Consider the following 13,751-nt stretch of genomic DNA (forward strand, 5'->3'; position numbering starts at 1 on the left):
TTTAGAATTTAAATCGTTATAGAATACTGAAAATGATGTAATAATAGCATAGTGTGTGTTTCCGATAAAACAGAAAAAAATCTGAACATAAGATATCTGGCAGTCAGTGCAAGAAGTCAAACTTATCCGTTGCTTATTGCCAACGGGCATAACTGGAATTAGAAGGATATTTTTCAGGACTGATTCTAAAATCAGTTCTTAGACCTGTTTTTTTTTAAACATATAACACTTGTACAGTGCAACCATTACTGTTCATTGTTACAGTGTATAAACTGAATTCTTGAGGGCAACTATAGCTCTTTATGACTACAATGTATGAGTGCAACCATTGCTGTTCATGATTACAGTGTATGAGTGAAACCATTGCTGTTCATGATTACAGTGTATGAGTGAAACCATTGCTGTTCATTATTACAGTGTGCGAGTGCTACCATTGCTGTTCATGATTACAGTGTTTGAGTGCTACCATTGCTGTTCATGATTACAGTGAGTGAGTGCTACCATTGCTGTTCATGATTATAGTGAGTGAGTGCAACCATTGCTGTTCATGATTACAGTGAGTGAGTGCTACCGTTGCTGTTCATGATTACAGTGTGTGAGTGCAACCATTGCTGTTCATGATTATAGTGAGTGAGTGCAACCATTGCTGTTCATGATTACAGTGTGTGAGTGCTACCGTTGCTGTTCATGATTACAGTGTGTGAGTGCTACCATTGCTGTTCATGATTACAGTGTGTGAGTGCAACCATTGCTGTTCATGATTATAGTGAGTGAGTGCTACCATTGTTGGTCATGATTATAGTGAGTGAGTGCAACCATTGCTGTTCATGATTACAGTGTGTGAGTGCTACCGTTGCTGTTCATGATTACAGTGAGTGAGTGCTACCGTTGCTGTTCATGATTGCAGTGTGTGAGTGCTACCGTTGCTGTTCATGATTACAGTGTGTGAGTGCTACCATTGCTGTTCATGATTACAGTGTATGAGTGCTACCATTGCTGTTCATGATTACAGTGTGTGAGTGCTACCATTGCTGTTCATTATTACAGTGAGTGAGTGCTACCATTGCTGTTAATGATTACAGTGTATGAGTGCTACCATTGCTGTTAATGATTACAGTGAGTGAGTGCTACCGTTGCTGTTCATGATTGCAGTGTGTGAGTGCAACCATTGCTGTTCATGATTATAGTGAGTGAGTGCAACCATTGCTGTTCATGATTACAGTGAGTGAGTGCAACCATTGCTGTTCATGATTATAGTGAGTGAGTGCAACCATTGCTGTTCATGATTATAGTGAGTGAGTGCAACCATTGCTGTTCATGATTACAGTGAGTGAGTGCTACCATTGCTGTTCATGATTATAGTGAGTGAGTGCAACCATTGCTGTTCATGATTACAGTGAGTGAGTGCAACCATTGCTGTTCATGATTACAGTGAGTGAGTGCAACCATTGCTGTTCATGATTACAGTGTATGAGTGCAACCATTGCTGTTCATGATTACAGTGTATGAGTGCTATCATTGCTGTTCATGATTACAGTGTATGAGTGCAACCATTGCTGTTCATGATTACAGTGTATGAGTGCTATCATTGCTGTTCATGATTACAGTGAGTGAGTGCAACCATTGCTGTTCATGATTACAGTGAGTGAGTGCTACCGTTGCTGTTCATGATTGCAGTGTGTGAGTGCTACCGTTGCTGTTCATGATTACAGTGTGTGAGTGCTACCATTGCTGTTCATGATTACAGTGTATGAGTGCTACCATTGCTGTTCATGATTACAGTGAGTGAGTGCTACCATTGCTGTTCATGATTACAGTGAGTGAGTGCTACCATTGCTGTTAATGATTACAGTGTATGAGTGCTACCATTGCTGTTCATGATTACAGTGTATGAGTGCAATTATTGCTGCTCATGGCTACAGTGTAAGATTGCAACCATTGTTGTTCTTGATTAAAGTGTATGAGTGCAATTATTGCTGTTCATGGCTACAGTGTATGAGTGCTATCATTGCTGTTCATGATTACAGTGTATGAGTGCCACCATTGCTGTTCATGATTACAGTGTATGAGTGCAACCATTACTGTTCATGATAACAATGTATGAGTGCAACCGTTAGTGTTCATAATAACAGTGTATGAGTGCAACCGTTACTGTTTATGATTACAGTGTATGAGTGCAACCATTACTGTTCATGATTAGAGTGTATGAGTGCAACCATTTCTGTTCATGATTACAGTGCATGAGTGCCACCATTACTGTTTATGATTTTAGTGTATGAGTGCAACCTTTACTGTTCATGATTACAGTGTATGAGTGCAACCATTACTGTTCATGATTACAGTGCATGAGTGCAATTATTGCTGTTCATGGCTGCAGTGTATGAACTGTATTCTTTAGGGCAACCATTGCTGTTCATGATTACAATGTATGAGGGCAACCTTTGCTGTTCAATACATTAATGTTTGTACTGTTTTTGTGATTGCAATAATAACTGCATGTTCAAGTCTTTTAACTGTATTCTTGATGGGAATTATTATAATCATGGCAACTGTGCATTTATTTACTTTATTCTTAATGGAAACAATATTGATTAGTGCTGTTTATGATCGCAATGAGGGATGACAATAACAATATTTTACGATTTGACATTCCTTGGCCTTTGTTTAGTTATCTTGGCATTTTGTCTTATTTCATGGCATTGAGATTGTATTTTCTGGAGAATTTTCTTGCCACAGATGACCTGCTAGTAGTTTGATTAACAATATTGATGTCATTTTTTCAATCAGAGATGGCATTACGTTTGCATTTTTCAGGACTATTTCCTGGCTATAGATGACCTGCTAGTAGTTTGATTATCAATCTTGAGCGCATTGTTTCTATCCTGATGGCATTATGTTTGTATGTTCATGAAGAACATGACCTGTTTGTAGTTTGATTAACAATCTTGATGGCATTGTGTCTATCCTGATGGCATTATGTTTGTATTTTCATGAAGAACATGACCTGTTTGTAGTTTGATTAACAATCTTGATGGCATTATGTCTATCCTGATGGCATTATGTTTGTATTCTCATGAAGAACATGACCTGTTTGTAGTTTGATTAACAATCTTGATTGCATTGTGTCTATCCTGATGGCATTATGTGTGTATTTTCAGGAAGACTTCCTGGCAACAGATGACCTGTTTGTGGAGTACTTCAACATCTTCCTGGCCCTCCCTGTAAGTATCTCTCATCTTATGGAAATGTCCTGCTGATCAGGTATTGTATTTGTTGCCTGAAGACCCTCGAGATTGTAAAAGAATGTAACCAACCAATACTAGAGCATGACCAGGTATATGAACTTGATCAGGATGTATTAATGACCATTGTCAAGGGAAAAACACCAGGTTAGCCGGACGATTTTAAAGAGGCTCTTATAAGATCATAATATTTTTATGCTTCCCACAAAATTTGAAAAAGACTTGAAATGAAGATATATGGAATGTGGTATTAATCCCTATCAATAAGTTGTTATAGGAATTTAGTCTACGTTTATATTTAGTAGTTATAATCCTTGAGTTGACTTCATTATTCTGTTATGTTTTGTTTTCGATTAATTGCTGATATCTTAAAGACAACATATAAATCTATTTTTGTGGGTGACGTATATGTTACTGTTTTGTACCATATTGTCAAGGACGATGTTAAATGAAGAGTGTGTGAATTAAGTGAATAGCGCACAGTAGTTTATTAATATACAACGGTTTCACATGCCCCTTCCTGATAATTGGTAGCTTAATATTTAGAGGAAGACAAAGAAAAGACTTATTTTATCCATTTGTCATAATTTATGTTCACCGTGTCACTGAAAATTGGAAATAAACTATAGAAAAAGTATTTATTATTATGCTTTCCGGTGTTTTGTACAGATTTATCAGTGAAATAAAAATGATATTTCACTGTTTCAAACAGTGATAATATCAATTACATATTTTTCACTCTTTTGATATTTTAGCCCATTTTCACGTCCAGATCGAACATCAGTGGGCACACTCTGCCCGACAGGCCGCAGAGACACAATTTAAAAAAAAGTTCCTTTCGCATACAATTTTGCGTGCTTTTCTATAAAACTACAATAAAATGTCATTTTATATACCTATAAGCATATGTATTAGTGTACGATCGCGAAATATTTCACGCCATAAACACCAGAAGTAAATATTTTATTCATGACTATGCCACTCATAAAATATAGGTTTTGGTGCTCACTTGGTGAAATATATTGCAATCTTACACTGAAACAAACAATTATCCTCTATATAAAGCTTTTGCTGACTTTTCTTCATGAAAGTTTCGCTGATCTGATCTTGGTCATAAATAGTTTAAAGATGGAAATTCTACAGTAGGCATAAATAAGACATGAAAATATTTGTTGAGTATTTTATGACTCTGATCTTGTCAACTCCTGTCAACCAATGTTTGTTTTTGAGGCTCAGCCAAAAGTCGAAAATCTTTATGAGTTTATCCTGTTGTCTAAATGACTTCTCTGTTTATAGGAACTTTGGTTTTGTTTGGAAACACTTGAACATTGTTTGAGAAGATCTTTATTGGTTTTCAATGTTGATGCTAGAAACAGAAATATTTGAAGCAATTCAGGTCCATAACAGGAACTTAATTATCATGTGACAAGTTCAAAGTTTTTAAAAACAAATTCGGTAGCTAGTGTTTTTTTCCACTCTTAATGGTGGTGGAGCCCTTAATGATAGGGTAGTTGTGGACGAAGGGGCAAAAAACTAATTTTATTCATAAAATGTTCAACTTGTTTTCAAACCTTTTAGTCAACAAACCAATTGACATATTCATGTTGTTTTTTTACCTGGGCAGGGAGTAAATATACTTTCTCAGGAGGGAATTGGGCTGAATTTTGGACCCAAAATGGGGTAAAAATAACAAACACTGGTAGCACTTGTTAAGATATGATATAATTTCTAGTGTGTCGTTAATGAGTTAAATCTGGTTTAGGATTAAGATTTGAAAACTATTTGTGCCTAACAAAGAAAGCTAAGAAGTCTATTATGAGCATAATAAAAGTGACATAAGCTTTATAATTTTGTTTAAATCAAAGGCAAGTTCTGTGTAATCTAATAATACTGCATTAGTAAATAATATATAGAACAATCCCACAAACACAGTATGGTTTTTACAATTGTATATCTTAACTTTTGGCGTTATAGTCTTCATAAGTAAATAAATACTAAGAATCATCTTTTTTTCTACAACATTACTCTTTTTGGTCCCTGATCTTATTTAGCAGTCCAATGCAAAAACAGTAGTAATTTTGAACAAATTTAAAGTAGGAATCAGTTGAATTGAAACTTGGCCAATAATGTTCACTAATAAACACTTGTGTAGCAAGTTACATTACTCTTGCTAAATTTCTTGTTATGCTGATAAATGTGGGAGTGTACATTTACATCATCTTGCTGTACTTTTGATTTTAATTCCACTATTGATGAGGAAATGAACGTTGAAGTCATCTTGCTGTGCTGTTCATTTAAATTGCACTATTGATGTAGGAGTGTACGTTGACGTCATCTTGCTGTACTCTCGATTAAAATTCCTCTTTTGATGTGAGATGTTGACTTCATCTTGCGTCATGTTTCAGTACCTCTAAGGGGTTATATTACCTAAGTGCTCTAGTTGTATAGATGTTTACCACTAACCCAAGAGGCTGTATGTTTGAGCCATTCTCTTGTCCTCTCAAAAAGTACACCAGTTTTGGTTTCTACACAGGAAATAGACTCAAGTGTAATTCAATGCTGATGCAGTTAAAGTATTGCCATCCCAAAATTCTAGCCAGTAGTATAATTTTTATTTTTATTTCCAGACCTTCCCAGAGCCACTATGTTTCAACAAGGACACAGGTGGCTTCGAAGTGGTCAGTCATGCGAAGAAAGAACTCGCGCAGAAGATCAAGGAGGCCCTGCGTTCTCAGGCGAGAAAACTGAAAATTTACCGGGTCGCGAAGAAACACAGCTTCATCAATATCCCACTGATCCCCATAGAAGATGATAAAGAACCGAAAAATCAGGAAATTCATACAAGTTTTTCTGTGACTGTAAGTATTTGGTTTGTGTTTTATTTTGAAATTGAATATTTTGAACCATTTTTTGCCTAATTAGTTTAACAAGACATTTAATATGCATTGACACTTACATGGTGAAATTGATATGTATGGTACTAAGCCGATTTAACTGAAAAACAATTTAAAGTAGATAGTGAATTGACACAGCTGAGTTCGTGACTGGCCTTTGTTAGTAGGAACCTTTGCTTCAACATCAACTTTTATAAATGAGATAACCTCATACATGCCGTATGTCCTAAAGGCTTCCTAAGAGGAAAAATTTGGGATTCTCCCCCTTGCTGGGAATATGGCATATATGTTATCTTTTGCAAAACAAAAATGGTTTTTGTTAAGGTTACATCCTTTTCAAAAAGGGGTAGGGTAGGTAAGCTTTTTAATTATTTTTTTGTTAAGCTTTATATAAGAACATAATTGTCATCATTGGAGAATGGTGTTAAAGTTATCTTCTGTATAAAGCTTTGAAGGTTTTAAACTACATATTAAAACACACACTTAAAAAAGTTCTGACTGGCCATTTCTATCTTTCCATGTTCCTATACTCTCATGTTTTTCTTGTACCAGGGACTGTCATCTTTTTTCTCATGTACAATGGTTGTAAGTGTTTCTGGAATGTTCCTTTGTTCCTCACTGCATGTTGTGTACATTCTATGGGGGCTGATTCCTGCCAGTTTGTGTGGTAGATGTTAATGGCTAAAAGGAATTAAAACTGGTTCCTGGACGCTTCTGTTTGAGGTATGAAGCAGGGGACCAAATGATGCATGCCTGTCAAATAGTAGCATGATACCTATGAACGGCACTGCTTTCGCAGTACCGTCCAAAAATCACAATGATTAAAATGGGTCACAGGACACATTTGTTGACTTTTCCCTGTTGCAAGGTTTACGTTTGTAGGTTAAACTCACCCTCTATTTGTTGCTTTTTTTTACCCCCAAAATGGCAGTGATCAACTACCATAGTTGTCAATGTTGTTATCATTGAAACCACATTTTGTTATTCGTGTGTTGTATTTGTCCACCTTCAAATTCTCACTCCCTGTGCTTTCACTGTAATTCTGGCTTCTTGTGTTTTGTATTGCTTTATTAAACTAAAATCTCTCAGACTTAAAATAATCATCTTTTACATACATGCCATATTCCCAAGTTGCGAGAAAATCTCTTGGATTTTTGTTCCATCCACGGCCTCCCATTATGTGATTGGGAAATGTAGACTTAAGTTGATACTTTATTCGATACATTTTCTTACATCATTAAACTCAATACAGTGATTTAAATTTCATTTAAAATGATAGGCTAGATAAAAAAATATGAAAATGCCGCACTGGAATGATTAATATCTATCAATGAAAATCCTCCTAGTTGACAGCAAAATCCCCAGGTTTTCTAACAAAATCTCCTTGGAAGCCTTTCAGAAATATGGCATGTATGCTTTCACCTTTTCCACACTTATTGTTTTTCCTTTATCAGAAATCAAGGTTTGTATTAATTTTCATGAATTGGTGCATACTTTGTATGTACAATGAAAGTGTCAGAATACAAACACATTTTTTTTCTATGTATCAAAAAGTATAATGATCATGAGTTGAATAAGTGATGTAACTGTTCGCATCCCACCGAAACTTACGGCGTTTGATGCCCAACATGGGCATTTTCTCATTGAAACTGATCACCTTATGGTACAGATTGACAGTCTCTGCGATGCAAAATGGCATTGCGATCTTGCTTTATTTAACTGATTGATGATGTTGAAGTTATGAAAAGTTTATTTATATGAAAATGGGATGAATGACCAGATTCAATTTCGTTGAATTAATTAATTAAATGTGGTGCGTTAACAATTTCGTGCCATTTCCTGATACTTGACAATTATTGATGTTAAAAAAATATTGCGGTTTCAAACAACTTGTTTGTGAAGATGAGAATCAAAATACTGGTATCATTTTCTCCTGGCCTTACATTATTTTGAAAAAAAAATGCAATTTAATATGAGAATTTTCTTTTGGAAGCATATTTGACTTTAAAGCATATCATTTTTAATCTGCTTGAAATGACAGACTGTTTCAGTATTAGTTTATGTCAATATTTGATCAATCTTCATTCGTAATTGCCATATATTATAAGCTTAATTGCCATTTATTATAAGCTTTATAACAACGTTAAAATTGTTTGATGTCATTTTAAGAAAGGGTTTTGAATTAAAAAAAATGAAAAAAACTAATATGAAGTGTATTCAAATGGCATTTTACGATAATCTTATGACATGATAAATATACTGTACATTGCTTCAGTTTAAAATAATGAATAAAATCTAATTTGAAGTGTATTAAAATGGCATTATACGATAATCTTATGACATGATAAATATACTGTACATCGCTTAAGATTTTCGGGGTCCTTTTTCACCATGTTTAAAATTTGTGAGACAATTATCAAATAATTGAAAAACATCAATAGATTAATATTTTTATTTTACATTAATTTGCAACTTGCTTGATTTATAAAAATATGATAATCATCATAATATTAAACCATCACAAAATTAAAAACCATGCAATAGTTGCTGTAAAGGTTACCATAATATATTATGTCTCAAAAAGTCTGATTTCAAATCTAAATATTGACTTTATATCAATGCCTCAGAATGATCAATTAAAGTCAGCCATTTTTAAGCCTTGTCAGTTTAATTAATGTTTGTTATCTCAGGTCTTGAAATGGGGTCAAAAACATAGTTTGCATTTGGTTTACTAGTTAAAGGGACCAGACACCAGATGATACAATTGCAAAAAAAGAAAATTGTAAATTACTTACTTGTTTCAATGACTTGTTAAAATTGATATTGTTGTGCTCAAAGCATTGAATCTTACTTACTGATTAATTAATATCACATTGTTTACGATACAAGCATTCTTAGCAGTTTAAGTGCATTTTTCAGATTCAAAATTTACTGGGGTTGTCTTCTATGTAAATCCCAGTAAGTTTTAAAATATCGTTGGTATTATTTATCGTACTCATATACAGATATGATTTGAACTTGGAAGCCATTATGTGCTATTTTTAAACAAGGAAACTTAAATAAGACAGCAACATGATAAGTTGCGTTTATTCTTTTAATCATATAAAATGATGTATTATCGGCCTCCTACTAGCTTGCATTGACAATTCTAGGCTTGTTTTGAGGAAATACTGTATTTGCCAAAAAATTTAACAAGTCATTTATACAAGTAGGCTATTGACAATTTTCTTTTTTTCTTGCAAATGTATCATCTGGTGTCTAGTCCCTTTAATGTTAATTATTCTAGCCAAATAGGAAGAAAGAACATTGATCCATAAGAATAAAATTTGGTGAAATTAATATAAATGAGAATTTCTTTGGGACATTTATCTCCAGTTTTAGAACTGTATCAAAATTATTTTCTAGTCAAAAATTACAAACTCTATATCAACTTTCTGGGGTGTAACTACATGTAAGGACAATTTTAAAAGTTTCAAACACAATATGAAGTAATTCACCCTGGCCATAGCTTTAAAAAGAGCCAAAATCATGATTTTGTTTCATTTATTACATGTTGCAATGAATAACAACATAGAAAACAGGCTGTGATAGTTAAAACATGTTTATGAAAACAATGGTTCTATAACATGTCATTGATTAGTCTAAGAAATGTTTCTTTTGTTTCAAAAGCATTGCATGGGTTGTATTTAAGTATTGGTATACTCAAGAATTTTAAACCCTGCTAGGTGCCTGTTCACTTGACCCCTTTCAAGAAGGACTCCAGGATTTCAAGGCTAAAAAGACTCAAAAGTGTTAACATCTGACCTCACAATTTAGCTGAAATAAACACATTTAAGCAAATATAACTCATTCTTTTCCAGACACTAAACAAAGAGCAAGGCATTCATTGGGTGAAAGCCGAGCGCCTTCCCTCGTTCCTCGAGAGTGACCTCTATCTGGAGTATCGTCTGTCAAAACTTCTCGCTCAGGCGCGGGTGACCGGGGAACAGGGGGAATATGTCCTCATGAAGATCGACTTTAAACCCAAGGTCAAAAAGGTAAGAAGAACAATATATTAAAATAATTTGTTAAAGCTTCACTCTCACAGATTGAACATTTTGACAACTTTTTTTATTTTTTGTGTTGGAACTAGCTGCGAATTTATGCGAAAATGCATGTAAACCATTCTTATAAGACTGCTGACAAAAAAATACTCTCATATTTTTCTATTCAACTTCAAAAATTGATCTTATATGCATATATTAGTAACGCTTTACACCATAAAACATTAGTTTCCATATGCATATATTAGTAACGCTTTACACCATAAAACATTAGTTTCCAAACTGAAATATGAGAATCTGCGATCTAATATTTTGTCAGCAGTCTTTTATAACTGGTTTGCAGATATTTACGCAAAAATTTGCTCATTCCAAGACAAAGAAAAAAAAAAACAGTTGTAAAAACAGTAAATCTGTGAGAGTGCAGCTTTAATGGGATTTGTTCACGTTTTATAGGGTCAATCGTGATGAACAATAATTTCATTTGAAATAGTTTGTTCCTTACCATGCATTAAGATGCCTGTGGTGAGGAAAAAAGGTTTTTCAGTTTACCAGTGGCCAGTTGTCAATCAACCAATCAGTTGACCGCTAACAGGATGGTATTTTATTTATGAATAAAAGCACGAGATTGCATTGCGTTTTAGATTTACTGAAAAACCTTGCAAAATTATCACAAGTTGCAGTAATTGCTTTTGCAACTGGTCAATCGTTTAATCACTCCAATCAATGCTCCTATACGATCAATCACAGTTTTATCCAATTAGCACAGTGCTTTTTTATACTTGAGCTCCATACGGGTCAATTAATATGTTTGATATACAGACTGTTCATACAGGGGGGTCATCAACTCTACAGGTATGCATATTTAAAGGTTTACAAGATGCCTTTAAAAAGACAATAATTATTTATTCATTGCTGCTTTTTTTTTAGGCAAAAAAGAAAAAAGATGAAGAAGAGGTTCCTGTGGATCCACGTGAAGAGTTGATGGCAGATATGTACGTGTGTATGGGAAATGCCCCAACTACTGATACTGACTCGTGGTATGCAACTGCGAAAGTTGCAACAGAAATGGCTACAACAGCGGCCGGTGGTTCGCGTCCAAACAGTGAGCGAGTTCGACCTCTGTCTAGTACACGTCCAACTAGCGCTAGACCAATGAGTGCGTACAGCGATGCGTATCATAGATCTGATAGTGGCTTAGGCACTTCATCAATTAATAGTTCAGCAAAGAATGTGTCCTACGGTTCGAGATATCATTCAGCTCGATCAGATGATGATATCATGTCGAGTAAATTGTACGAAGGGAAGCATGTACCTAGGATTACAGATGAACTATGTGTTGTTGGTAAAGATCGGCCTCATAGTTCTGTTGTTTATTCTATTCCTAAGCGAGATCCTAACCTTGAATCTCTCGATGATGATGATCTAGGAATAATTAATGATGATCTAAGAGAAAAGGATGATGAAAAAGACTCGGGTAAAGGTGATGATGAAAACGCAGACGAAAGTATGGAAGCTGATGTTCCAAAAAGTGTAACTGTTAAAAACATTGATGAAGTTGGTTCTATTATTGTTGGAGTTGTATTGAAAAAAGCAATAGAAAAACTTACAAATATGGATGAAAGTGATATAGAAAATCTACCAGAAATACAGCATGTATTCAAAAACAAGGACGTTGCAAATTTGACTGTAGAAATGTTGGACAAAGTCACATTCATTGAAGAAGGTGCCAAACCAGTGGATGGTGTTGAGAAGAAGGAGACAGAACAGAAAATAACTGAACAGATGAGGAAAAACCTAGATGAGGAAAGTGACGTTGATTCATTGCTGGATAGCGAAGAAGATTATGAAGAGTCTGACCTGTTTTTCCGCAAGCATAAACACAAGACTTACAGCTTAAGCTCAAGGAAAGGGGTGGACCAGTTTAAGAAGTTTTTAAAGGGGACGCTTGGGGAGAGAAATTGGAAACTGTGGGTGGATATTGACAGGATGAGGCTGATGGCTGCCGAGGACATTCCACTGTAAGTAGAAATGATGGTATCATGAGGTCTGAGTTTAAAGTGAAATGTTAGATGCTAGAATGATGTTGTTCACTAAATGACTTAGAATAAAAAAAAAATGTACTTTACATATAATGTGCATTTTGGTGTAAATGCTTTATTTGATATATATTCAAGGACAAAACTAGATGTACTTCAATACTCCCAGGCAATTGGGCATACAAATCAGTTTTGGTTTCACGGAAATGCAAATGTCTAATTCTGTAAGTTAGGACTAATATTGAAGACTGAGTGATGAATGTAACTTTTTACTGGTTTAACTACGTTTAATGCTTCTGACTGTTGGCATTAAGAATACTTTAAAATGGTGCTGTTTTAGCTGTTTTCTTAATTATTTTCCCGTGAAAGGGGACACTCCATTTATTCCCACTCCATGTTATATATTGAGAAAACTTTTACTTGTTGAAACCTTGCTACGTGCATTCAATGCATAATGCAAGTAATGCAATTGTAAATTAGGTGCCTGATATTGCTCTATTTGGTTGATTTGACATTATATAAACACTTCGATTATTTTATGTTGTAACTTATCATGTCACATAGGTTTACATTTTCTATCGTGTGGGCTAAATTGTGAATTGTAAAAAAAAAAAAAAAAAAAACATTCTCCAATGATGACAATAATGTTCTTACATAAAGCCTATTAAAAAAAAATGAAAATAAAAAAATAAAAAGCCTTGACCTACCCTACCTGTTTTTGAAAAGGATATAACCCTTAAACCAATTTTTATTGCCTTATGTTTTATATTTGGTCAATTATCATGTTTCATATTTGATAAGTTTTATTGCCTGATGAAAGGGTTCAGTTTTGCTTAAACATAATATTTTTCACTCCCAGGTACCTGTGCTGGCTACGTGAAAGGTTCCACAAGCCTGGGGCGGAGTTCGAACTTTCCCCAGAACAGAAATACCAGCTAGGCCTTCACGAGCCCTCGGCCTGGACGCTGGATAAACTACTCAACATTCAGAACCTCATTGCCGAACCTCTGGTGCTGTACTGGTAAATGAGTTTGTTTGCTTGAAACTATTGAATTGACCAAAGGTGGTATTCTGTAGGATATCAAACCCATCATTCCCCTATCATATGACAGAATTTAATATTAATAAATGATATTGTATCTCATGTTTTATTCTTGAAGTCAGTGTTTTAATCTTATGAATTGAAAAACATTATGTTCTGGTTGAGCAGTTCCGTTTTTTGTGGTGTCTGCAAGGTATGGCAGCTACTAGATATTTCTTTTTAATAATCTTATGAATTGAAAAACATTATATTCTGGTTGAGCAGTTCCGTTTTTTGTGGTGTCTGCAAGGCATGGCAGCTACTAGATATTTCTTTATCCAGCAGCGTCAGCATGTGTGGCATCTGATCAATAAGTTTTATATCACTTGTTGTAGAGTCTGTTAAATTAAGATCTCCATTGGACATGGTCAATAAATGACCTCTGGATTTTGGGGTCAGTAGGTCCAAGGTGATGGTGACATTTAAAGCCCCCGACTGGCAACTCATTCTGTTTA

General features: G+C 34.7%; 1 protein-coding gene across 6 annotated transcripts in view; it reads left to right on the forward strand.

Annotated features, from left to right (window-relative positions):
* Window positions 1–13,751, forward strand: part of LOC128214210 (regulator of G-protein signaling 22-like) — a 66,990-nt gene that overhangs the window by 33,541 nt on the left and 19,698 nt on the right. For all 6 annotated transcript variants that reach the window (XM_052920558.1, XM_052920561.1, XM_052920556.1 and 3 more), the window contains 5 exons: window positions 3,159–3,221; window positions 5,870–6,100; window positions 9,997–10,173; window positions 11,107–12,197; window positions 13,075–13,236. In XM_052920558.1, the coding sequence (XP_052776518.1) occupies window positions 3,159–3,221; window positions 5,870–6,100; window positions 9,997–10,173; window positions 11,107–12,197; window positions 13,075–13,236 (1,724 nt within the window). The remainder of the gene's footprint in view (window positions 1–3,158; window positions 3,222–5,869; window positions 6,101–9,996; window positions 10,174–11,106; window positions 12,198–13,074; window positions 13,237–13,751) is intronic.

Source organism: Mya arenaria, chromosome 13, assembly GCF_026914265.1.
Source record: "Mya arenaria isolate MELC-2E11 chromosome 13, ASM2691426v1".
Classification (NCBI taxonomy): Eukaryota; Metazoa; Mollusca; class Bivalvia; order Myida; family Myidae; genus Mya; species Mya arenaria.